This window comes from Pholcus phalangioides, unplaced genomic scaffold (assembly GCF_987345545.1).
Source record: "Pholcus phalangioides strain wild (caught in Gottingen) unplaced genomic scaffold, Ppha-v1.0 ptg000019l_1, whole genome shotgun sequence".
In the NCBI taxonomy this organism is placed as follows: Eukaryota; Metazoa; Arthropoda; class Arachnida; order Araneae; family Pholcidae; genus Pholcus; species Pholcus phalangioides.
The window spans coordinates 2,221,958-2,248,853 of NW_028301612.1; the positions used below are offsets into that span (position 1 = coordinate 2,221,958).

At 39.2% G+C, this 26,896-nt stretch overlaps 1 protein-coding gene across 2 annotated transcripts in view; it reads left to right on the forward strand.

The window, feature by feature from the left end:
• The window catches only part of LOC149071111 (neuroglian-like), a 195,844-nt gene that overhangs the window by 122,016 nt on the left and 46,932 nt on the right, over positions 1 to 26,896 (forward strand). The window contains exons 1-2 of one of the 2 annotated variants that reach the window (XM_089248262.1): positions 4,940 to 4,963; positions 25,766 to 25,982. In XM_089248262.1, the coding sequence (XP_089104388.1) occupies positions 25,777 to 25,982 (206 nt within the window). In that variant the 5' untranslated portion in view covers positions 4,940 to 4,963; positions 25,766 to 25,776. Of the gene's footprint in view, positions 1 to 4,939; positions 4,964 to 25,765; positions 25,983 to 26,896 lie in introns of those variants that run through there. The other variant, XM_089248261.1, reaches the window with a different exon arrangement.

The window sequence follows — 26,896 nt, forward strand, 5'->3', positions numbered from 1 at the left end:
TGAATCAAAGAATGTTCAGCCAACCCTGCTTCGAACCCGGGACCACTCAATATGACCACTAGACCACCACAGGACTATGTTCTGTCACTGGAATATGCACCAATAAAAAGATGATAAGGCTTACTATTTTCTTGATGAAAAATACGGGAGTTTAGGATCTGTAAATATGTCGCCGGCTGCTTAAGCGATCCGGAACTGTGTCGCGAGTCACTTAATCGATCTTGAACTGTGCCGCGGCCGCATAGTTGATCTGCAACTGTGCGCCATCAGTTAAGTGATCCGAAACTGGCACGGGCAGCTTAAGTGATCTAGAGCCACAAGTCACTCAGGTAATCCTGAACTGTGTCGTGGGCCTCTTAAGTGATGCAGAACTGTGCCGCAAGTCACTCAAATAATCCTGAACTGTGCCGCGAGTCACTCAAGTGATCTGGAACTGCCATTCACAGCAAAAGGCCGTGATAACCACTGTTAGCCAACCAAATCTCATAAGAACAATGATTTTGTTCTTTTTTTTTCTTATTTTTTTCACAAAATTAGATTTGCGGTCTTCGTCCACATCAGATGACTCCGAGGGCCACATTTGGCCTGCGGGCCATGGCTTAAGGATGCGTGATTTCCCGATGACGGTGGTGATATATATATATATATATATATATTTCTCGATATTGTTTTTTTTTTCTCGAACGCTTGTTTATTGGCAAAGTAGAGAGTGAGAAGTTATTGGGTTCGGTGACCGATTCCACACGCCAAGAACCGTTTCCGTCATCGGAGCGTGGTTTTGTAGAGTTTCTAGGTGTGCAAAAGTTCCACACACACACAGCGACTCATAAAATCTTCTCCTTCCCCTCGCCGTAGATCGATCGATCGATCCCTTGGATCCATCTCTCGGTGCTTATTACTTACCTCGGCCGATCGCTCAAATGTATTCCAATGGAAGAGGCCGGGGGGGGGGGTGAATGTCATTTGAACGGAGAGAAGTTGTCATCGCGCGTCGTCCGGAATGTATTCATAAAAAAAATGGAATTTGACATGAAGTGTCAAATTGTCATCGGTTAGATTTTTTTCTTCTTTAATTTTGGTAAGTGTCGTGATTTCGTGGAAGAATCATATGATGATTCTGAAAAGCACATCCATTGCCGATTTCTCACTTCCGATTAGAAAGGTCGATGGCAGCGCATATCATGTAAGCCTCTAGATCAGGACAAATACCAAGCGCCAGGTCACCACGGCGACTAAATGATTGGTATTGGCGCCTAAAATTTTCTTTGTTAGTTACTAAATTGCAGACTGAGAGCAGCCTAAAACATTTGGAATTATAGCAGCATATCTGCCAACGTGAAAGAGAGCCCTTTTGGACCTTTTTTCTTCGGGTAAAAAAAGTTTTGACGCCTAAAAAATTGTTCCGGTACCTTTTTTTCTTTTTTGTTGCTTGTGCCCTGCTCTAAACTAGGGGTTCTTAACTTTTTTTCAGCTGCGACCAAAAATCAATAATATCTCAGCTTTGTGAATCATGACTGTTTGTTCTTCGAAATTAGTGAAACCAGTGACGCAATAAGTGCATTCTATAACAGCACATGTGAGGGGATTCGAACGACTCATCTTGTAAGAATCAAGTTTGGGCCGTGACTCATTGCTCGAGAATCCCTGGCTGTAAATGAATTCGCAAGACCCGTCTCGGAAACTCCTGCAAATCAGGTTTGGGTGTACCCGTAGCTAAAAAAACCCTTGGCTGTAGGTGGATTCGTACGACCCACCTCGGAAGCCCCTACGCATGAAGTTTGGGTCGTGGCTCAAAATCTCTGCCTGTAAGTGGATTCGTACGACCGATCTCGGAAACCCTTACGACCCAATTTGGTTTCGCGACCCTTGTTCCCCTGTTCCATATAGTGTGATGTCACTCCACCATTCGAGTTACTCCACCATATAGTTGAGCCTATTAGATGCATCATTGAATTGATATTACCATGGCTAAATGCATATGTTCATCTCATGTATGGTCAGTATTACGGATGAATGTGGTGAATGAAGATAATAATATTACTACTAAACCACATATTCGTATAAATTCCTCTGCGGAATTTCTAACTAAGTGGTACATGTTGGAATGTGCGTGTACAAGTTGTGAACGTGAAGTTTGTTTCTGTGTAACGCTTGCTATGCTGCCATCAATTTTTCCTAACTATGAGTGAAGTGCAATGATCGAATAACTGTACCGTTTGTAGGCCTGTTGCTCTCTGTGGCGAGACTTTTTAAAGGGGAGATCGGCTCGCATTCGCGCCTCAAAGTTGGGAAGAATGAAGCTACTATGGGAAAGTGAAAGCATTCGATTAATTCCCCGGAGATGGCAGCCCCGCTCCAAGTAGTAACGATACCGTGATTGAATAGTCAGGCTACCTCCTGGTCTTAACTCGGAATGTGTCTATTTCTGACTCACCTCTTCCTCCGCACATGATATATATCAGAATGTGATATGAGATCTTACTCAGACAATCTTCTCTTCCCTTGCCTATCTAGACTCGGAAAATGGGGATTTCCGTCGTGTCTCACCCAATCAACTCTGGCCGCCCAGAGATCTCTAAGCCAATATCTCTCTCTCTCTCGTGCTCTCTCCCCCCCCCCCCCCCACCCTTAGAAGTTTATTGCATTCCTAAGGGAACATGGATAATTTAGTTTGCCGACATCTGTAATTCCAGGCTGGGAAGCGGATGCCTTCCTTGAGCTTTTGCATCTGAACTCTAGGGGGGGATGATGATGACCTCCTTCGTTCCTCCTGTGATTGTTGCGTGCCAACATATAACTCGGTGTACGCCAGTGATCAGAAAAAGTGACGGGATTCAATTTATGTGCCTTTAGTAGAAATAACATTTACTGTTATATGTGCTGTTTATTCTGCTCCTGGCAATAACATGGGTTAGAATAGGAAGAGGAAAAAGGTGGTGTATCTTCATTGGTGCCTTTCGTACATACCCCTTGGGGATGACTCTCCAGTCTGTCATGTAATATTGAATCTGCGGTTTCTCGTGCGGTGCATACTATATATCCTCAACGAAGGTCATTGAAGTGTTACGACTTCCTGAGAAGGGCCATAACTGCTCATTTTTCTCGTGTGGCCGGATTTTAGGTAGCCATCTGGTCATATTGTCAATAGATATCCTCCTGGTCGTATTGTCAATAGATATTCTCCTGGTCATATTGTCAATAGATATCCTCCAATTATTATGAGTATAGAGCGATCTGTTTTCTTGACCGACCTCCGTTCTGGTGTCATTGAGTAATGTATATCCATAGTACGCATTTCTAGGGGTGAACAAACCTCTTTCGCATTTTTAGAAATACGCAAGCTTCTTTGGCAATGCAAGAGGTAAGGGTAAGTTCTGTGCATTTCCAGGGATACTTAAGCTCCTCTCACATTTCTAGAAGAAAGCAAGTTTTTTTCCCACAGTTCTAGGTATTAGAAAGACTCATTCGAATTTTAAAGGGCACGCTGGCCTTCTGCTCATTTCTTGGGAATACACAAGCCTTTTGCGCATTTCTAGGGAATACCCAAGCTTTTTGGGCATCTCTAAGAACACTGAAGGTTCCTGCACATTACTAAGCTGTCACAGGCTTTTGCATGAATCTTTCACATTTCTAGAGGCGAGCAAAGCCATTTTCCACATTTCTAGAGGTGAGCTGGCATTTTTCGCATTTCAAGGGTTCACAAGCTTTTTGCTCATTTTAAGGGTTACTCAAGCCTTTTCCCGCATTTCTAGAGGGTGAGCAAGTCTTTAAGGTTTACGAAAGCCTTTTTTGGTAAATTTCCAGAGGTGAGCTAGCCTGTTCCGAATTTGTAGAGGTGAACAAGCTGGCCTTTTTCGCATTTGCTAGCAGTGAGCAAACCTTTTTAGCACTTCAAGGGGTTACACGAGGCTTCTGCGCATTTACCTAAAGCAACGGTGCTCAAAATTTTGTCGCCCGCAGCTCCCTACAATAGCCTAACAAAGAAAAAGAATAATAGTCTTCAAAGCGCCGAACTGACACATCAATTTCGGCAGCTCACCACGATACCCCCTCTCCCTGACAATGGTTAGCGGCATCCCCCACCCTAGGAGCCGCTACTCACACTTTGAGAACTACTGATTTAGGGAAAAACATACGCTTCCTACGCCTTTTTATGTGGTACGTGGAGGGAATCCCTGTTATAAGATGTTAGAATAAAAAAGAAGATGCCAAGAACAACTTCTGAACTATTCAGTTTCTTAACTGACAGTTCTCTCTCTCTCAACGCTAAGACTCTCAAACTTATGAAAATTAAAAAAAAGAATAGAATCGTTCAATGTGTAGCAAGACATTTGAAGCACTCGCACAAACACACGAACTAATAAAGTGTATTAGACGCATTAGGTCAGACGCATTTTAATCGCTTACGTCTTCAGTAGTCTTTGGAAGGGTTAGGAAAAGATATGGTTAACTCTACGGTCGTAAATATCTTCCCCCTTTAAAAAAAAGACGTCTTAACTGAATATATTACTATGTGGATGCAGACAAAATGGATGGCCTGTATTTCAATTTTCATTATCAAACCGCGTTGACGTAATTATACCAGAGGAACGTCATCTCCTCGTCTCTCAGCCGCCGGATGATGATGATGCGTCCGACCGACCGCACACTCGCTCCTAAGGTCGCTCGACGTCTATTTATCTCTATTCATTCAAAAAAAAAGCTCTTTCATTATTATTATTTTTTATGTGTGTATATTTTACCGCTACCACAACATCTTGAGAAGCTTTTCCTTAAAAGGGCCGGAAACGTGAAACCTCGTGGATTCGCGCCGCGTTTGTTTATGATTCAATGGACGACCTCATGCTGATGAATTCATCTTTATATGATGACGATCGTTCGTAAATAATCTCTCGACTTCGAAAGTTTTTTCCTCTGAGGGTCGTAAACGCCATCGTACATGTGTGTATCGTGCTCTTTTCAGGTGAGTTCTTAATTTGAATGAGTTCGTTTATTTGTAACCTTTGACGTGACGTGAGTCATTGCCTTCTTTCCTAGGCTTTATCGTCGTTGTACTGAAAAAAAATTCAACGTTATTCATTTTTTCTAATTTTTTTCTATTAATTTATAAAATCTTTGTAGTGGGGCCCCCTTACAAAGTTTGCCATGGAACCCTCCCTGAAATATTTGGGGGACTCGAACGTGATAAAAGTTCCTGTACTTCCTTGGGCATCTCCCGAGGGGCTTTCTAACTTTTTCCCTTGCAGCTTTTCTGGACTTCAAGAATCTACGCGCTCTCTCTTTTCCTTTTCTTCTATTGTATATAATGATTACTAACCAGGTGATCTGAGAGTTGCGAACTGGAAAATACTCTGTGATACTAGTACAAGTACACGTATATTGATTGTCCGTGAAGTTACAGTACAGCAAAGAAAATATGCTCTAATATGGAGTTACGCCTCTTTGCAGACCTACATGATACTTACATAACATGAAAATTCAAGCGTTTTCCATCTTCACTTTAAATTATGGAAGACAGGTGGATGCACTAGCAAGAACACGAAACAAGCGCAAAACTCTCTCAACATTCAAATTCGTTAGGGGCCATACACTCATAACACACACATTCCGGTATGTACCGATTCGTTGGAAATTCGGCCGAGGAATGTGTACGAGGTGCATGTACGGTTAAGTAGTAGTGGTAGTGACGCCACCTAGCGATCGTGTCGGTATTGTCGTGTAGTCGAGTCTGAAAATCCTTTTAGTTCGAACCTCCCTGGATCTGTAGTTTTTCAATTTCGAATCACAAACGTCTCTCCTCGAAAAAATCTTGCCACAACGAGTTACAGACTTTACAACATTTGCATTAATCAAGTGCTAGTTTCTCACTCCCGATTTGGAAGCTGGGACCGAACCCATGAACAGGGCCGTCTTAAGAGCATCATGGGCCCCCGGGCCAAATGATTTTTCTGAGGCCCTACCAGGCAAATTTTCGAAAATTTCAACCTGATTACATTTTTGTGAGGCCCCCGGGCCGTGCCCGTGTGGGCCCATGCCGTAAGACGGCACTGCCCATGAAATGTAGAACGCCTGCATAAATGGACAGTTTTATACACAAACATGCATTTAAATATGTGTATATAACCACACTCGCATGCATAATCTTATCCTGTCCCCCCCCCCCCCCCCCCCCGTTTAGAAGCTCTTCGGATACACTTTTTTCCTGCTATGAACAGTTAGATTCCATTGTCTAGCTGTTGATTTTGATAGAGGTTCTCTCTATATTACGATAGACCAGAGTTGTGTACGGTTAATGCATGTATCACTGAGTACTTTTGTTTTTGAAAATTTGCGGAAGCTGGTGTGCCTCACAACCACTGCTTTTATTGGAGAAAACTCTTTCTTGTGGGGGGGGGGGGGGGGTTCACCACCAACTTGCAAGCATCATTTAATGCTATTTTTTGTCATCGTCCAGGTGAATATTTCTCACCCTTAATGACTCGTTATCGGGATTTTCTTCGCCAAACTTTGAAGGAGAAAAAAAAAGTCTGTGATTTCAAAATCGCTCTTCCCAAAGCTTGTCAAGCCTTTCCAAAAGAGGGAAAAAAGTCTAATGAAAATGCGGGCTCAGTTTTAAGTGGGGAAAAAAAAATAAGAACATGGCTTGGAGCTTGTAGACCAAACTACTGCTTGTCAATCCTAATCGCATGCAGTTAGTTTTTCAGTGCATCATTAGCGACTTCCCTCCTCAGCGTTTTTTTTTTTGTTTTTTTTTTTGGTAATTATACTCCGTGAATTAACACTACTTAGTTTGTTTTTTTTCCCGTCTGGTCACTGAGTGAGGATCCGTTATTTAGTCGTGGGGATTCTTTTGTCTGTATTTTGGCTGTTAGCGCCTCTCTTTTTCTAAACACTGCTGTATCTTCTTATCTGTTTGGTGGATTCAAAATGAACTGTGTTGTCGCAACTACAGTATCAGACTGAGTATCAGTCGCAACTACAGTGGAATCTCTCTGAAGGGGCCTACTCTGAATATTGGCCTACAAAACGGCCACTTCTCGTCTTATATTAGTAGTTCATCTCTATAGAGATGAACTACTAATATACAGCCACTACAGCCACTCCTCTGAAGGGCTGATTTTTTCGAGGGACTGGGGAATGTCATCTTGTAGAGATTTTCTTTTGCTGCATGAGTTCTTAAATCTGCGTTTAAATGTGTTTTTTGTGGTTTTTATTTATTTATTTATTTGTTTACTCGGAGTTTTTTTTGGGGGGTTGGGGGGGGGGGGGCTCCTACAATACTAGAATATTCGTTTCGTAAAGCATTATAACATAATTGAAATCGTTTTCGCGGAAGGTATTGTTTGAAAAACCGTTGTTGCCGAAAGTTTTTTGTTTTACATATACATCCGCAAGTGTGATTGGAAAAGGCATTTCTGCATCTAGCAATTGGGAAAGACATTTTTGCTTCTGTAAGTGTTATTTGATGTAAAAAAATATATTGTTGTTGAACGTGTAGTTTTTAAAATATATGAATCTGGAAGTGATAAAATATTGAAGCAATATCAATACAACTGAAGAAATATTGAAAAAAATATTGTTACTGAAAGTGTTTAAAAAAATTATGAGGCTAAAAGTGTTTTTTTTTGAGAAAGCATTGTTGCTGAAAACAGTTCAAAAACTCATTACTGTTGAAAGCATCTCTCATAAAAACCATTTTGGTTTGAAAAATCATTGCTTAAAACTAAAACACCCTTTCGCACAACGATTTTTGAAGAGCATGGAGGTTGACGGGAGCATTGTGTGAAAATCAGTGTTGCCCAAGAATTACCTGAAATTCATTGCCTCGAAAAGCATTGTTTGATAAATCCTCCTTGTTTTGTTTGAAAAATAATTCTCCTATACACCGGAAAAAAAACCAATGCAGTTGTTATTGTTTGGGTTTTTTTTTACATTGTTTGGGCTTAAGTACTGACAGTCCTGAATTATATATATATATATATATATATATAGCACAGAGCTAATCATTACTCAGCCTAAATGTTTATTCCTCGGACTTTATTCCCTAAGGACGTGTAGCTCCAGGTAATGTAATGAAATTGGTTCTGTTGATAGGATCGTTATACTGGTTGTTAATTGTGATGGATGGGTTGTTTTCTGTTGGATGTTGTTTTAATGATATGATGGTGTTTTATTAAGTTTTCCGTTGATACCCAGAGTGAAATAGGAGATAAAACTTTACTTATCAGTTTCTCTGAACATTTTTCGCCGCTTACAAGCGTTTTTCTTTCCTCTTCCTCTTTCACGTGTTTTCTTTCAAAAAATGAGTTTCTGAGATTGCTTAAAAATTTTATTTACAAAAGATAAGTATAGTACTATTAACCCTTACAGCGGCAAATCCGAGATATATTGCCGCTGTAGTGGTCCAGTGATCCTAGTGACGGACTCGCAGCATCGCAAGGAATCGGGTTCAAACCCCACCGTTGCCACAGTGGTGGTAAGTTTATTTTCTGTGGTTTCCTACTTCGAGGCGCGAATGCGAGCCGATCTCCCCCTTAAAAAATCTCGCCACCGAGAGCAACAGGCCTACAACGGTACAAATATTCAATCATTACACTTCACTTACTTAACGTCTGAAATATAGATCGCAACAAGCACTGAAAAATCTGAAACAACAATAGATACGCACTCAAGGTCCTAACACGTCTGGCACAACTCACTCGGTAGTGAATTGCCCATGGCGATAGACCGGAGTTGTGCTCGGTGTGGAAAAAAAATCCGAGAGAGAGAGTGTTATATGTATCTCGTCGTCTTAAAACCCTCTCATTTCAGTGATCACGAGCCAGTTAGCTCTGCACAGACAGCTGTGCCCGATAGGATGCACCCCCAACCCCCGTCCTGTGAATCGGCTGCCAGTGGGCGGAGTCAGCTTTTGTTCAAAGTCAGAAACACAAAAAGAGACAGAAAGGAAGTTTTTCTTTCCCCTTCGAGATAATATTCAATTATGTGTACACACACACACACACACACACACAGCATAAATAACAAAACGATATTTTTTATTTTCCTTGTTTCTTTTATTGTTGTTATTTTGGGTTTTGTTGGTAAACCATTGCCTCTTCACGAAATCGGGGAAAAAAATCCTTGAAAGCAGGTGGCAATTTCTAGAAGGTATAGTGATTTCTACTGTGGCAGTTATAGTGCGGATCAGGGAAATTTTAAAAACCGCTTAAAAGGTTAAAGAATGTCCCATAGATCAGAGATGGGAAATCTCTATACGTTGGCTTCAAACTTGGGAAAGAAATTTGAATTCTGAATGTGTGTGTGGGGAATCGGTCAAAGCCGTCCGGATATGATATATATTTTTTTCCCCTTGTTGTTACTGAAGAAGTCAAAGCCGTGGAGATATATGACGCTCTTTTTTGTTGTTTTGGCACATGTGCCCGTTCCATGCGTTTGTAGTGTTTTTTGTGATTTGTTTTTGTTAATTAAAAAATTGAGTAGCTTCTCTATCATTGTCAATCACTGCATGTGTTTCTTAGCCTTAGAGGGAGGTTGGAGCACTCCAGTCTGATCCCCCAAAGTTTCTAAGCAAAAAAGCACCACATATTCACCACTCATGCTCCTCGTATGCATTCCTCTGAGGAACTTCTATCTGATTGATACGTGACAGAACGTGTTATGCATGTATTCCCTAAGTATGAATGTGTGAGAAATTTCCTGACAAGTGGTACAACAGAAATGGTGACGTAACCACGGAAAAAGATTGCTGAGTAATATTGATCGGTTAGTATAAAAAAAGGCTGCCGTTCGGAATCGGCAATAAATTGTAGGTTCCAGCCCTCATGTGCAGAAAATGACTATGGTGCGACAAAAATGATCAAATTAATGTTTGAAGTGTGAGTGTGTTGTGTGTGTTCTAAGTGTCGACAGTGATAGATGATGTGATCTGGTACCACGATCTGGAGATTAAGTAACGTCTAGCTAACAAAGAATCGCGGGAACGTAATTTTTCCGAAGGGCTCCATATTGTTTAGACGCACCTGCATGGAATGGAATTCACCCCCCTATCACCCCAAGAAACTCACTGAATCAAGGGTTGACTTTATCCATGAAATTTTTTTTCCCAACAATTGAATATGTTTATATGTTGATGGATATCCTGGATAAGATACCTTGGGGGAAAAATATGGTTCGGGCACGAGTGAAAAAAGGGTTAAGAAACATTGGTTCATGGGGGACTCGAAAAGACAATGGGAAAAATACGGTACATACACAGGGCATCCCGAAATTGACAGGCTCATTTGAAAAATTAATTTAATTTAAAAACATTTAATGTTTTTTTATATAAACGTTTTCAAGAACCTTAATTTTTCAAATGGGCTCGTCAATTTTGAGACATCTTGTTCATCGCACGACGATGGGTAGGATCATTGTCAATGATTAACCAAGATTCAATGTAAACAGTCAAAATTCGTTGACTTTTAACGTTATTTACTAAATGATAGTGTACACTGTACATACAGCATCCAGATTATTTAAAATTGCTCGCAGTATATTTACAGATTCACTGGAATGGCCCGCGGTGCAATTTCAAATCAATCAATCTCACAACACTTTTCTTAGCCGGTATTACACTATAAAAGTTTGGTAAAAGTTCTTTTATAAAACTTGAAAAATGCAGCCAATAAGATCACCGGTTGCATTTTCTAGAATGTAACCAATAACCTTAATTACTAGATTTTTCAAGGTTTAAAAAAGGGATTTTATCAAACTTTTATAGTGTAATCCCGGCCTTACAACGATAGACTTGAAAATTCTATTGAAACAGCTGAATGATATGTTCATGAGATTTCTCCCCATTTTTTAAAATACGGTTTCAATTTTGTGCTCGGCACAAACAAAATCGCTATTTAGAAATAATAAGTTGTTGTTGTTTTTTTGTGAAACTTCCATAGTGACATAAGAGTGAATTTATGTATGAGAGAGAAAATCATCACAAAAATTGAAACTCTTTCTTTTTCTCAAAACCCGTTGCGTAGAATAACTGATTGTGTGGTGGGGTGGTGGGCACACTATCAATATACACACACATTCGGCCGTGTAAGAAAATAAAGTTAAAGGTGGGGGGTAAGTAGCGGGACACGGAGCAATGAATATCCTGAAGCGCTTGTGCGGAGCAAACTACTCTCTCTCGGGACCTACCCGTGTAAGAAAATAAAGTTGAGTGGGGGGAGGGGGGTATTAGCGGCTATGGATCAGACCACGGAACAATGAATATCCCTAAGCGCATGCTCCGAGCAAGCTATTCTCTCTCGTGACCTATTGTGCTATTAATATCTTAGTATATTTCCCATTCGAATGCAAGTTTTGTGACGTCACAGTGATAGCTCCTAATTGGCTGCGCTGTCATAACGCTGTACGCCCAGAGCACTTCACTTTTTTTTCTTACTCTTCAATCCTGTACTAGACTTCAGTCCCGATAAAGAGATCCCCCCTCCCGATTTAGAGCCAACCACGCTTATTGCCGGAAATTTTTAGAGAACAAATTTGCCACACATGGGATTTTACAGTGGGTTAAATTACAATTCCATATGAGCCAAACTCGTTAGAATTCTATGGGGCGGATGATGTCTTGGGGTTTAAGGGGTCAATTAGATCAAGTGAGTCGAGTTTGGGGGGGGGGGAGAGTTTAAGAAAAATAAGAGGTCAACAAGGTCAATCTTATTTAAAATTTCTAAATTCAATTTTAATTATTTAAAATTGAATTTAATTGAGGTGAATGAAGTCATGTGTCAAACCTACAAGTTTCACTTCTATCACGAGAGGTTCTCACGCAGATGATTTTTTTATGAGAGGATATTCTAAACAGTCCCTAAGTTAAGCATATTTTTAATTCCCAAAACCGTTTTCTACTAAAGATCTAGCGCCGCATTTAATCCTCTAGAGGGAAAGCCTTTCACTGCTCTTTGATCCGGACGCTTTTAATTTGAAATTAATTTTATATTCCCTTTGGTCTTTCGGAAGACGGGAAAATTTAATGGTCGCCGGATCAAGGAATTTTCCAAGTCTCACCGCTCTTCACGGTATTTCGAAGTTGGTTCGCCCTCGGAACGGAAGTTTTCTGAGCGAAGCTGTTTATTAGGAAATTACGCAAATGAATCTTTCGTGGCTAGAGATGGAGAGGCATTATGTAAATACCCTCCCTCTCTCTCTCCCCCTAGCGCACACTCTACGACGTATAAACCGAGTTTCATTGAAATATCCTGTGAGATCCAGGATTGTCTCTTTAAGTAACCTTAGAGGATTAAGAAAAATGTCTTCTTATGACGCATATATTCATATCGGCCAGTATCTTCAGTCTCATGGCCACAAGTGAGTTATTGATTATTTTAATAATTTCTACCAATTTCAGGATGCACCATGTCAGGGCTTGACAAATCCCAGGTGCCAGATCGCCATGGCGACTAAAAAAATTGACATTGGTGACTAATTTTGTTTTAAGTATGACAACACTGAATTGAAGTCTAAGGACAAAACAAAAATATCAGAAATTACGTCAGCATGTATGCTGTCACAGAAAAGTATCCTTAAGTCTCCAAAAAAAACCCCACACTATTTTGGACAGATCGGGGGGGGGGGGCGAATGTTTGGTGCTTAAATTTTTTTTCCGATTTGTGAAACCCTGTACTATGTTATTAGGCGTCGTTCTTACGCCTTTTATAGGCCAGTTTCTGTGCCATATTTTTATGCTTCCTAGAAAACGGTTGTTTTAGCTCCGTGCTCAAATGCTAGTCGGAATAGGACAGTGTTTCTCAAACCTTTCTCACCCGCAGCTCTTTTGGCCTTGTCATCGTTTATCAATGGATCCCCTTCCCCAGGATAGTCAAGTAAAGAATCACTTTAAAGCATTCGTCTGTCTGTCGCAACGCTCCTAACAGAGGCCGGCGACGCACACTTGGAGAACCAGTGGAATAGGATCTAAACCAGTGTTCCTCGACAATTTTTCGTCCATTGGCACTACCTTTTTACTTTTTTTTTCATGGCCCCAGTCCTCACCCAGTAACCAAATCCTTTCTATTGATTTGAGTAAATTTTACAGTGAACAAAAATTTCATTAACCAGGTCTGGACCCTGGGCTAGACATCAATGAGCTTCTCTGTTGATCCGGTTCTATCTATGTAGGGTCATCTCAGTATCGTGCCCCCCCCCCCTTAAATAATAACTATAGTATAACTTCTCTAATTATTATGTGACGAAGATGCAAATATCACAGATGAATCTCTGATACTAAAATTATTTCTATCACCTATTAGAAATTAGCCCATCTTTTTCTGAAACACCTTGTATCAGGGCCGCCGATTTAAAAATCAGCTTGATTAAAAAAAAATCATTGATTTAAACCACAAGATTTAAATTTTGTTTTTCCTTTACATAACTTCAATGATATTGAAGTATAAGTAACATGGTATAGTATGCATGTAACTAATATGTGATGAAGTTCATAATTAAAAAAGTATAGAAAATTTTTAGGGTAAATATAGACTTGAACCTAATCCCTGGATATAATGCAGAAAAGCTGCTTTATTTCTAGATTTCATGCATGGAAAAAATTGTAGAAAAATATAGGGTAGTAATATATAGTTGAACTTATATATAGAACTCAGCTGAACTGCATTAAGTATTTTCATTGTATTAGAATAGGTCACTAGGTCCCCCCCCCACCCCGACAAAAAAAAAACGGGAATTATTTCTTTATATAAAGCCTTGAATTCTATACCGTAATTGCTATATGAATATTGTTGGACTTTCGACTTTACTTTCCGTATTAAAATTTTGAGTTTGCTCGTTTTATTTCACTAAAACTCATTAAATCTGTGAAAGAATAAGAATGTGTAAACTATTAAGCAACATCGTGCAAGTCGGAAACACATCCATTAATTGTGCAAGAAACAATCTTGTCAATAGAATTTGTTTTATTTAATTGATGCTGAATGGCCCTTTGATTGTGCATAGAGTGAATTGAGATAGCCACACCACATATGAATGATACTTGATTGCCATCACGCATTCACTTAGATAGTGGAGGGGGGGGGGGGGGTTGTGCTCTCATGAATAAAATCACTTTTCTCTACAATTAGAATGTTAATCCATGCAGTTGCAGTTCGGCTCAACATCCTTTCATGTTTATATAAACACAGAATTTTGGTTGTAGTTTCTTTGTTCAACTATTCATTAATGTTGAATTAAATTTGAGTGATTAGGAGAAAAATATATAGGTAGGCGATATGAAAATATGCATTCTCAGACCTGCCAACTCTCCGGATTTAGGCGGGAGACTCCGGATTTTTCATCCTTCCTCTCGCTCTCCGGATTTTGGCAGAAAATTAGATTTTACGCGAGCTTTCACGTTGTCGTTAGGGAAAACACCCATAGAGGACAGCCGTGGTCATTTCCATTGAGCAACCGGAAAAAAATCTTGGTGACCGCATTTAAGCAACTGGCAAAGACGTGACTTTGTTTACGTAGTATTTATCGGCAATCATCAGGGGGAAGCCCTTGGTTGCCGAAATTCCTGTATAATCGTTATAGTATTCCATTAACAACCGCGCGGTAAAACAAATTTTTTCGTTAGCAGCTTTGTATTTTTAAGTTTTTAATTGTTTTCTCCGATTAAATATGACTTCAGAAAGAAAATATAAAACTCGTAAGTTATATTAAGCTAAATATAAAGCTTTTAAGAGTTCATATAGTCAAGATTATCAATCACTGATAGCATCCACGGAAGGAAACGTTTTATAAACAGTATGTAGATGTGATTTCACTATTCTGCCATTCTGCATGGAAAGACTGACATGGAATTATATTCTGCTCGAGAGGGGGACAATGCAGAACCTGCCTTGGGGGGGAGAAGAATGGAACTTTTTTTTAATTGATTAATTTTTTTTTCTCGAAAACTTTTTTTTTTTTGATCGAGTCTATGAGTACCGCATAGGGGGAGGGGGAGCTACCCCCCCCCTTCGGGAGAATCTCCGGATTTCTGGATTCCAAAAGTTGGCACGTCTGCATTCTTAATGATTAACAACATTTGTTTTAATTAATAAGTAGTCAGTTAATTTCAACTTAAAAAATCCGATTTTTTTTTAAAAATCATGATTTTTTCATGCCCTGCCCCTGTGTATTTGCTCACTCCTGAAATGTACTGGAGAAACCGCGAGACACCCAGGCTCTGTCGCAAGAAGCAACGTAAGAAAATGAAATGTACTGAAGCATAAATGACTATTCCATAGTTTTATAAGAGAAATCAACAATTTTATTTCCTAGAAAAATGCATTCATAGTGTATTTAAAATCTATTTAAGCAATAAAATTTTCAACTGCGGTCAAATCGGTATGTTTAGGTAGAACAAGTGTTTAAAACTCAACGGAATGACTTGGAATAATTATTTTTTGCTCCAAAAGATACAGATACATTTCGACGAATTATGGAAAGTCACGGATGAAAATTTTCCAAATTCTGAAAAATTGAGTTGCAAATGGCGATCGAAATTCGGAAAGCGGTACAAAAAAAAAAAAAAAAACGCTATTTGATAAAATATCGGAAGATACTGCCTTTTTTGGCTTTTCCGACTTGAAATAACAGACTTCGAAGACGTTTTGTGATTCCATCCATTTTTCCGTATTGAATGAAGTCCGACAGACGCTATAATTCAGAAAACGTCAAACGTCCAATGATAGATACGATTTCCGTCTACGTAGAATCCTGGTTTGCACGTGACTATAATACTTTCCTGATGCAGAACAACTTTTTGTGTCCATTGAAGAACAGAAGTAGAAATATATTTTGATGTAAATTTAATTGGCTAACAGTGGGTTTTAAAACTTTAATGCTTGGACACTGTTGGGTATATAAGGAACAAAATATCCCGACGCACATCTTCGGATATAAAACTGCAGCCGATTGTTTCCTCCGAAGGGAGGTGATAGACCGAGGGTTGATAAACCGATAGTGAGGGAACGAACACCCTCATTCCTTCAGAATACCGGGCATTCGAAGAGGTGGATTCTTAATAGAGGTGAAATAATTTTAAGTATGAGGTAAAAAAATTGGCCTAAAAAGTTTGTGTTCCTTGGGAGAGGTCTTGAGGTCTTTTCTGTACTTTAATTGTCGTGAATTTTCTCTATGTATATGTTACTGCCAAAGCCCGAAGTTACCACTTCGCGAAATGGCCAGCATGGTTGACCTGGCCAATGTCCGAAATTCGGGCTGACGCCTGGCTTTAGCCGTCCCCTATATATCGATCCCTATGCATTCCTATATCGATCGCCATGATTCGGGGTCATCGCCACGTTGACTTTTTTTTTTTTTTTTTTTTTTGTGTGACAACTATGGCCATTTATAATTAGCCATAATTATTATGGTTAGCTATCGCAACACTAACGATCAAAGGGATCTGAATATCGATATATTTGTGATACATGTATAGGAATCAACATATAGAAACTGGCGAAAGCCCGAATTTTGGACATTGGCGGTTCAATTAGGCTGGCTACTTCGGGCTTTGGCGGTAACATATATAGTGTATATTGAATAACCTGACATCTCAGTATAGTTCACATTTGACCCTCTCAACGGCAATGACGAACTGACGAGAAAATTCGCCTCTCTCTCTCTCTAACTTGATGTTTTTTTATTTCCACGATTACTGGTAGTCCAGGAAATTTGTGTATGAACCCCAGGAAAATTACAACCGAAGCTTTTTAAATTGCTTTTTAATCAGTAATCATTTACTGAATAACATATCCAAAATCAGACGAAATTCGACCACGGAAACACTGCTATATATGGATTTTAAAATGGCAGTGGGTTTTTTCTCGATTTAAAGCAAAGGCAACTTGATGTACGCTTTGTATGGAAAAATATATTTTTATTATTTCCACAACTTAAAATTGGAGTATCTATAAACGGAACACAAAAATTCACTGTTCCTTTCAAATTTCTACTTAAAATTATTTAATTACAGGAATGTTTCAGTGAAGCAAAACGCTTTAATTAACCTTTTTCATCAGATTCATAGTTGGAAGTGAGGTTGTTGTTTTTACATCCAGGCACACCTCACAAGCTGTTGAACAGGGCAATCCATTACGCTTGCATCCGCATCATAATAAAGTAGCACAGTTTGTATTGCGGGAACATCGAATCATATTGAGTAGATAATCTGGAAAGCCAGTATTAAGTCGCAAAATATTGGATAGCGTGAGTTATTTTCTATATTCCAACCCCATTCTTCTGTCCCATTTTCTTGCCTCCTTGAAACCCTCTTATTTCGGCAATGACAAGACCAGAGAGTCGGTAACGTTCTCTCCCCCCCCCCCCCCCCCCCGATTGAACTGGCTGTCGATCAGCCAGTGGGCGGGGTCAACTGTTTTTCTCGTTTTGATAACAAAAGAAGCGTTCGAAGTATGACTTTCCCTTCCCTTTTGGGCAGTGTAGGACTATGCGCGCGTTATACAATACAATACAAATACAACGCTCTTAACAGGCAAATTGCCCAACGAGTTGGCTGACTTAAGAACATCATGGATCCCCGAGCCATTTTTTGGAGGCCCTACCTACTACTGCTACACCACACATGCACCCCGCCCACACATAACAGAACTCTCTATTGCACATCAATTTTACATATACGTCAAATTTAATTTTAGTGTTTGAATTCTTCATCAGTAGTTCATGATGTAATTACAAAGTAATCTCGAACACTTTTGACTTGGTGGAGGGGCCCTGGGCAAGGAAAAGTAAACAGAAGACCTCAACTTGGGAAAGAACGTCTAATTTTTTTCAACAAAGATATCTTGTTCAAATTTCAAGCCCTAAATTAGTAGAGTCCATGCTTTCTATGATTATTTATCATAAGGGGCGAAGTGCTTACGTTGCTTCTTGCGACACAGCTTGGGCAATACCTTCTAAAGCAGAGCCTTTAGTTAGCAAGAACATACCTTGCTCTAGAAGGTGTTGGCTTGGGTGTCTCGCGTTTTGTCCAGTTTCTCCAATGGAGCCCAGGCGGAAATGAGGTCTAGCTTGAACAGTCCCCAACGTGCCGAAAACCTTAGCCGGCAAATGAACTTCCCCAGCGTAACTTCCGTTACTTAAACTGTTCCCTTTGGGTATATAGGATTTTATGGGGACTTTTAAGCATATGGCAATGCTGCTAACAAGCTCTTTTTTTAATGGGAGCCATAAAAATAGTCTGTTCCTCTTTCTCAAACTTTTTCATAGTGACGACTTGACCGAAATTAGCGACGAGTAAACGAGGGTTTAAGGGAAGCACTATCACCTGCACAAAGTCGGAGAGCATTCTCCGAAAAAAAAGTGTCATTTTATAGAGGGTTTGGTTATTTCCACTGTGCCAGTTACAATACGGATCAGTGAAATTTATAAAACCGCAGAAAGGGTTAAACCGTTGCCGTAACGTCCAAAACCCGCCAAATATTCTGGTATATCCCGTATAGCATTATTCAGAGTCCAAAACTCGCCAAACGTTCTAGTACAGTATCGTTCAGACATCGAACACAATAGGAACTCGCTTTCCATTATCGCAGTCTATATCCCATCACGTTCAATGCAATGGATATAATAATCGGCAAGGAAATAAAAAGTAGGAGTGTTCTCGACGCGGTGTGATCGTGCATTTTGATCAGGGAAACTTATTCGATCGCTACTCTCGGCACGTGAGAGATTGTGTCCGGAAACTCGCTTCCACTACTCTTTGCTGTAGTAGAAGACTCTTCGTAAATGAGAGCTGTGTAGTGGCACATACAACATATCCACGTAACCTGTAATTGTTACGATTCCATGGCACGTTTCCACTCCCATATGCCTGTCTTGCCACTAGTGTCAGAAAGATACCATAAACGCGATTTCTCTCGTTTCTATTATCTGTCCGGGTGAAAGATCCCAATGCATTTATCTTAATTTTTTTTTTTTCCTACAATAAAGTACGCCATTGTGCGTTTACAGATGGCGTCACTATGAGATCGTTATTCAATGTACGAGTTGGGTGAAAAACGCTTTTCTTTGCTCGTATTATTCGAGATCACGCAGGCTCGTTAAAAACTATGAATTTTTCTCTTTTGAGGTTCAAGAGAAAAGGGAGGAGAATATCCATCCCAAAGTTTCTCAATAGATAATGGAAGATTGTAAAAGAAGAGAGAAATGGTTGGAAATAACGGGATTGTACTACTCCCTTGGATGGTGTAGTGCGGTTTTTTTTGTAGGATGCATCATTTTGGAATGTGAAATCAATAGTTTTCTCCCCTTCTTCTCCGTGAGTGATGAATCTTTTGCTCTCTGGCTTTCTATATTTTAAATTGCTTTATCCGAATTGGATAAAGGGAAGTATATTTTGTGGTATATAAGGAGAGGAAAGTTCTCTCTTTGTGAATAGGAAGTTCCAAAGGATAGACAATTATTTTCTTGTAATATCGTTAGGAAAGTTGAATTTGTTCGTGGTGGATTCAATGAAAATCCTTTTAAAAGATTGTTTGTGAATCCATCGTTAAAATGTTTTGCAGTTCATGATTTCGTGTTGAGAATTCTTGTCTATATGGATCCATGTGTGAATAAAACGAGTAAACAATCGTTATGAGAATTCAGAACAAAAGCCAGTGAAAGCTTATTTACTTCTTTTTTTTTTTAATGCATAGGCTGGTTTAAAACTTGACGTGGAAACTTCAGAGGATGGTAGAAAATATTAAAATAAGCACATAGTCGCTAGACAGGTGGCACTGATTATATAACTCATTGTTCCTATGGGAATCTTCATGCTGTTGGTGAAATTGCTTTAACTAGCCCATTTGCTACTACTATACACACACATTCCGGCATGTACAACCGTACATGCCGGAATGTGTGTGTTATGAGTGTGTATGTATGTGGTACTAACAATATCAAAGTTATGCATGTGTCATGTTCTAGATAGGGCTGTCATCTTCAATAATTTGAAGTGAACATGTTAAATACTTGAATTCTTTTATGCGAGTACCGTATTGAAGACCAACCCTTCCGCCGCTAATGAATGTTAAAAGCGGTGAACATGAGGATTTATTCTCTTCTTGGAGCAAATTTGGTGCCAAGTTGTGATCCTTAGTGTAACACTATATAAATTCCTTGCAGATAGTGTTACACTAAGGATCACAACTTGGCACCAAATTGGCTCCAAGAAGAGGACAAGTTCTCATGTTCACCGCTTTTAACATTCATTAGCGGCGGAAGGGTTGGCCTTCAATACGGTACTCGTATAAAAGAATCAAGGCTCCCACTCGTCCTACTTTTCCTACTTTTTGGTAAAATGTCCTACTTTATCGGTTTTGTCCTACTTTCTAGTTTTTGTCCTACTTTTCCTACTTTTTTATCACAAATCCTATCGACAAAATTTGTGTAATTGATTTTAATTGAGCAGGGAATCATTGATATATTGCCAAATATTACAAATGTTGAAGAATGCAATTAATGATTCTGCCAAAGCAGAAACTTTATCATTTTTGGGGGAGGCGGTGTATGTGGACCATTTGGTTGATTAATTTTTCATTTGCTTAGTTTGAGGGTTCAACAAGTATAGTAGTCATAAAAAACTTCTGTCTGGATGGAAAAATAATTTTGTATTTATTAGTCTACTTCATGGTCTTGGACAGTAACTAACATTCATCATTCAAAATTACGGTGCAAATAGGTGAAGCAATAGTTTGCATTTCAAAGCAGTTGGATACATAGGCGTATTCTAGGTTTGGTGATTCTGATGCTACCAAATAGCATTCAGTTGTCTTCTGTATTTTTAAGGCATGAAGAGGCATAAACACTATTTACAATGCTCAGCAAAGAGCTAGAAATGGAAGTGCTTCATTTGTCAAAAATGATTACACTAGCATTTTGAACAGTAAAATGTGAACAAATCCCTTTAAAAAATGATGGACAACGCAGTAAATCAGGTTCACCTTGCCTTATTTACATCGGATCTTGTAATCCACACATTTTGCACTGTGCTTTTGAAAGTGGTCTCGAAGGAGCGTCATTCTTAAAAAACGTAAGTCTTCAAAATTTGCTATGCGTTGTCGAAGAGAGTTGACAAGCTCTGCACTTTGGAAGACTACAAAAAAAGAATGTAATGCATATGAGGAGAGACAGCAAAGAATTATCTGTAGTTGCGAGTACACTGTTTTGGCCAAAAATTGGTTTTGTAACCAAGTCATTTATCATTTTGCTTTGGCTTAAGTCAATCTTATAGGAAACTGAAATAGTGCTATGAAAAAAAAAGTTAATCCAAAATTAAAATTTTTTTTGCAAAAAAGAATTTTTTTAGGGATTTTTTTCCATTATGCTATGATTATGTTGTCTAAGGGGAGTTACCCTCCCCCATCCTACTTTTTAGTCCTGCGTTTTCCTACTTTTTCTCATTTTTTGAGTGGGAGCCCTGAAGAATTCAAGTATTAAGTAAAAGAAGGGGGGGGGGAACAGATGAATGAAGAGAAAAATAAAACTCTGTAAATTCTCTGCAGAGAGTTTTATTTCTCTCTTCATTCGTCTATTTTCCTTTTCCTCCTTCTTTTTATGTATGGGGTAACGTCACCTATACTCCACTATGATGGTGAAATATCGACTTTACTTTTGGGAGTTAATCTCAATTCTGCGTATACGTTGGTAGTCAAAATGTGAAATGGACGACCCTTCCCACATACAGAGTCTCAGTTGTCCAGTAATGCTACTACTTAACTATATATGCATATACATGTCACTCGTACACATTCCTCTGCGTAGTTTCTAACGAATTGGTCCAGCAGTGCTGATGAACAGTGACTGACACTTAGGGCCATTCAAGTATTACGTAAGCAGATTTTCAGCCATTTTTGGCATCCCCCCCCCCCCCCGTCAGCAAAATTTTGTCAGCAGCTTAGAATATTTCATATCTTCAAAAAGGGGTGGTTGATGATGTAAGCAACCTTCAAACCCCCCCCCCCCCTTGTCATCAAAAGTCAGCAAATCCGAAACCCCCTCCACCCCCCTCGATGCTGACGTAATACTTAATGACCCCCTTATCTTCAGTTACCCTTTCCGATCACATGATATCAACATGATTCGTTTTTACCCCCCCCCCTCCCCCTTTTCCCAAAGATCTTATAAAAAATATCCTGAGAGCGCATCAGTAGAACCTTATAGAACCTTCAGAGAAATTGTCACCTGTGGAAAATATTGTAGCCGGCGGTGTGTTTTGAACTTTCGAGTATGTTACTCATAATAGCACTCACACAAATGTTATATTATCCTCTACCATACGCTTTCTGTTAGAGGCAAGGAAATATATATTTTCTGATAACGGACTTATGGTATTAATCCTGTATATTTATTTTTCTCCCTTCAAATACTGAAGAACGTTGATATAAACGTATTCTCTCAACAAGTGCGTAGAGTAGGGGCTTTACATTAATAGCTCTTTGAAAGTTCTAATTGAAAGGGATTACGTAGTGAAGCCGTTTAGATAAGAACGACTAGTTGTGATTTAGTGAGAAAAGTTATAACTTCTGCATATTTCTCAGTCATTAAAACCAATGCGCTCTTTCTCAATGAGCCACTCGAAATCATTTTAATCACTATTAACGGAAGAGGAGGATGATTTCCGACAACCAAGGAACGGCCGTTAACTATTATTATTCGAGACGGCCTCGTAAGAATTGATTAATCGACTTTAGTAAATTCGTGGGATTTCTGAGCTCATTTAATTATTGGCACGTATTTCTCTCTCTCTCTCTCTCTCGTTCTCCCAAGTTGTAGGAGGAGGGGGAGAGAAAACAAATTTCTCTGCCAAAAGTGCTCCAGATAAGATTAGCTTACGCTTTGAAATATTAAAGTGAGAAATGATGGAGGGGAAGATACACGCAGGGAAGAGGAATGTAGCACACACACACACACTGGCTTTCCTGCCGAGCTCGATGTAGGGAACTATAAAATGACCGTCATTTTCTTTAAAGAGAATAACATCTTAACCGCTGTGGCAGACTCCAGAGGTTCTTAGATGACACCGTGTTATTTCAGTCTTGTAAGGACTGCTTGCTCCACACACGCCCTGTTTACATCCCGCGTAATTGCGCCCGGATCCTTGGGAGTTATCCGGCTGATTAGGACGAGAAAGTGGGGAGTAGGTGACTCTCTCTAGTCTATCCGTCATGGGATTTTCGCTGTCGTCGAGAGAGAGAGTCTTGTGTGTAAGTGTAACGTTGGCAAGACGAATATCGATTTCTGTCGAGAACGCGGGCGGGGCCTGAAGGAGCCACAGTGCTGTGTTTGTACGTACACTGACCCTACTCGCTGTTGTTTGCCAACACAACACCGCGTTGCGAACGGCAATTCCGGAAAAGATATTGGAAATTTCGATTTCTCTTTCGCTGGAAACTTGTCCCTTTGTCAAACTGTTGGAAGTTATAGCTTTTCCTTATATAGAGTAGAATGTTTCTGTTCAACAAAACATCCAGAATAGGGATATTTGCAGCTATTTTTAACACTGTCTTTCGTGTCATATGGATAGAATTTTATACGTTACATTTCTTCTACGTCGATGGTAAAATCTCCCCGAAAATTAATTTTGTATTCATGAGTGGGGAGGGGGAGGGACGCACATCGGTCCGTAAAAATGAGCAGCAAAATTTCTGAGCCAAATACCGACTTGAAATACAACAACAACTACTACTTAACCATACAAACATGCACATCGTATACATTCCTCTACGAAATTTCAAAGAATCGGTGCATGCTGGAATGTGTTTTCTGAGTGTATGTGTGGCCCCTAAGTATTTATGTTGTTAGAGTTGCTTTTGATACATGTTCTTGCGGGTGCTGCCATCTGTTTCGGATATTTTGAATTTAAGATGGTATTTTCGTGCTATGTAGGTCTGTGTTGAAGGTCTGACTGCTCTCCGCAGAGAGGCTTTTTCAAATGGGAAACCTTCTCGCATTAGCGCCACAAAGTTGAAAAATCACAGAAAACCAATTTCAGCCAACCACCAGTGTGCCTCCAACAGTTCAAACCCCACCGCCGCCGAAGTGATGGTCGGCTGAAGTTGGTTTTCGGCGGTTCCCAGCTTCGAGGCGCGAATGCGAGCCGATCTCCTCGTTAAAAGTCTTGCTGCAGAGAGCAACAGGCCTACAACGTTACAATCATTCATTCATTACACTTCACTCACTATGAGTTGAGGAAATACTCATAGTTTAAAAAATTGATTGCAGATGGCAGCACTACACATAACATGCATTACACAGAAACAAACTTCACGGGAGGTTTATTATACATATACGCTCATTCCAACATGTACCAATTCGTTAGAAGTTTCACAGAGGAATATGGACAAGGTGCATGTCTGGTGTATTAGTGTGCCTCCAACAGGATTCGAACCTCGTCCCTTGTTATGTCCAGATGACTCCACAGCGTTGATGTATTGAAACTTCAATTTCTCCTTATTATGACTTCTTCCATAAGCACGCCTATCATATGACCAATACGGTTTGTAATGGAAATTATTTATATAAAACTCTTTATCACTAAAATGACAGGAAGAGAAGGGGGGGGGGGGTAGTAGTACAAATAATTTTGAAATGGAACCCATGGTCACAATCCATTCATTCGAGGGATAAGTGCAGAACTTCTATTTCAGAAGTCACAGAAATTTGAAAACCTTGTTCATAATTGAGGAGCGACAGGAAAATTTCTTCCTTTCAGTCACAGGCAGTTCTGGAGGGCAAAAATTGCCCCTTCTTTCTCTCTAGTGGTATTATGCAGGAATTGACAAATCGCAGGTGCCAGGTTGTCATGGTCCCCAAAGCAGAATGTTTTACATTGTTCTGCAATAAACCCTCGGCTGACTGAAAATGTTCTGTGGTAAAAATCCCCCATAATAGTGCTTTCTTACACTTTTTGTTAAAATACTTCCAGATTGTTCTGCAGTAGTGCTAATTGTTCTGCAATGTACATCACAAATTTTGGCATATTCTGCTTTGAGGACCATGGTGACTAAAAAATTTATATTGGCTCCTATAACTTTCTATATGTGGTTACTATGTCCTGGAAAAAGTTGAAACATTATTTTTTTGGAAATTTTTTTTTTTGTTCCTTAACATTTTCTGTCCCCTAGATTTATGATATTTTGAGCTGGCTCTGCTGGAAGTAGAACCCCAGTACATTAATTTGCTCAGGGGGGGGGGGGGGGTATGGTGCTGTTGAGATGGCCCTATGCTTAGACGGCCCTCATGCCAATGAATTCAAAATGGTAAAAAATAGTAATAATGTAGAATATATAAATACACGCACGAAATTCTTAATTAGGGATGACTAATATTTCAGGTCTGATAGGATGCTTCAGGACAGCTCTTTACCTGAGGATTCCTGATGCTGCTTAGACTTTAAGCTGATCTATATCTTGATAATTCAGAAAGAATAAATTCAAAAGAAGATGGTCTGATGGGTGAAGTTAGTTTTGGTGTTAAATGTGTGATCACAATATTCATCTGATCACCTTTTTAAAGGAAAGTGTGTGTTATGATGAAGCATGTAAAATACTCTACCAAATTATATTAAGAAAATAAATTTGAGGATTTAGTTATCATAGAGAGGGAACCTTTAATACATCTTAAACTTGCTGATTCTATTTGTGAATGTGCATTATTTTTATGGCGTTGCTGTGGTTTTTCCATAATCAAGATAATTTACAAATTAGATAATTAATGACATAATTTGTTTTCCCTCCAGGTTCCGTCAAAATGCAAGAGCGCCAATCAAACATGCTTTACATATTGCTGCTTTTCTCTGCAGTTACGCACACACTTAGCATCACGACTATTCCTTATCCACCAACTATGGTTCGACAGCCACCACAAGAACAGATGTTTCAAGTGGCACACACGCAAGATGAACCATATCGAGCCTTCATGCTAGAGTGCGAAGCTAATGGGAACCCGGAACCAGAGTAAAAATTTCACTTGTTTTTTCAAAATCGCTTTCCAATAAAGTTTTCCCTAAAGAATTATTTCATTTTTAGCATTATAAGCTGTGATTAATTTTTATAACTCTGCAAACTTTATTTTAACCTCTTCACAATCACCCTCATAATATTATTTTCAAACACCAGTAGAATGAATTTGAACAAGTTTTCTGTGCTTTCTTTCCTCTCTCTTCACTATCGTGAAATTTTATAGTAACCCTATCTCTACAGAAGCTGCTCTTTCTTTCTATACTCCTGTTAATGATTTTTCTTCCACACATATAAAGTATCTTTCTACTATATACACGTAAAAGTGAAAAAATAGGACATGTAGGGTGAGGGTAAAAAGAGGACTCTATGAAAACTCTCTTATCTACCTTATCTTTTCCTTATATTTTTTTCCTTTTTCTAATGTAAATAGAATAGAATAAAAAGTGTGATTAGATTAGGAAAAGGTTACCACAGATTATTCTCTAATTTGTTAAATAAAGATAATCCAAATTTTTTGCCAAAAGCTTGTACATGAAATGGTTAAATCTCTATACATCTAAGATATCTTTCATATATCTTTCAAGTTTATCTACTTTTTTTCTAATATCACCAAAAACAAGCAGTTTTGATTTATAATTCATTTTCTCTTTGTACAGTAGACCCCTTTCTAATTCAAACTGATTGGATGTGGGACTTGTTTAAATTAGCGAAAAATTTGGGAACCATGATAATATTTGGTTGCAAATAACATCAATTGTGGCCAGCCTCACAACTGTGTAGTTAGTCAGCCATTTTGGTGCCCCGTGTAAAGAGTTGTTACCTTGTGAGTTGGTGCAGTATGAATTCAGAGCCCCTTTAGGTTTGAAATTGGGACAAGTTGTGGCAACTAGAGTTTTTTTTTACCCTTA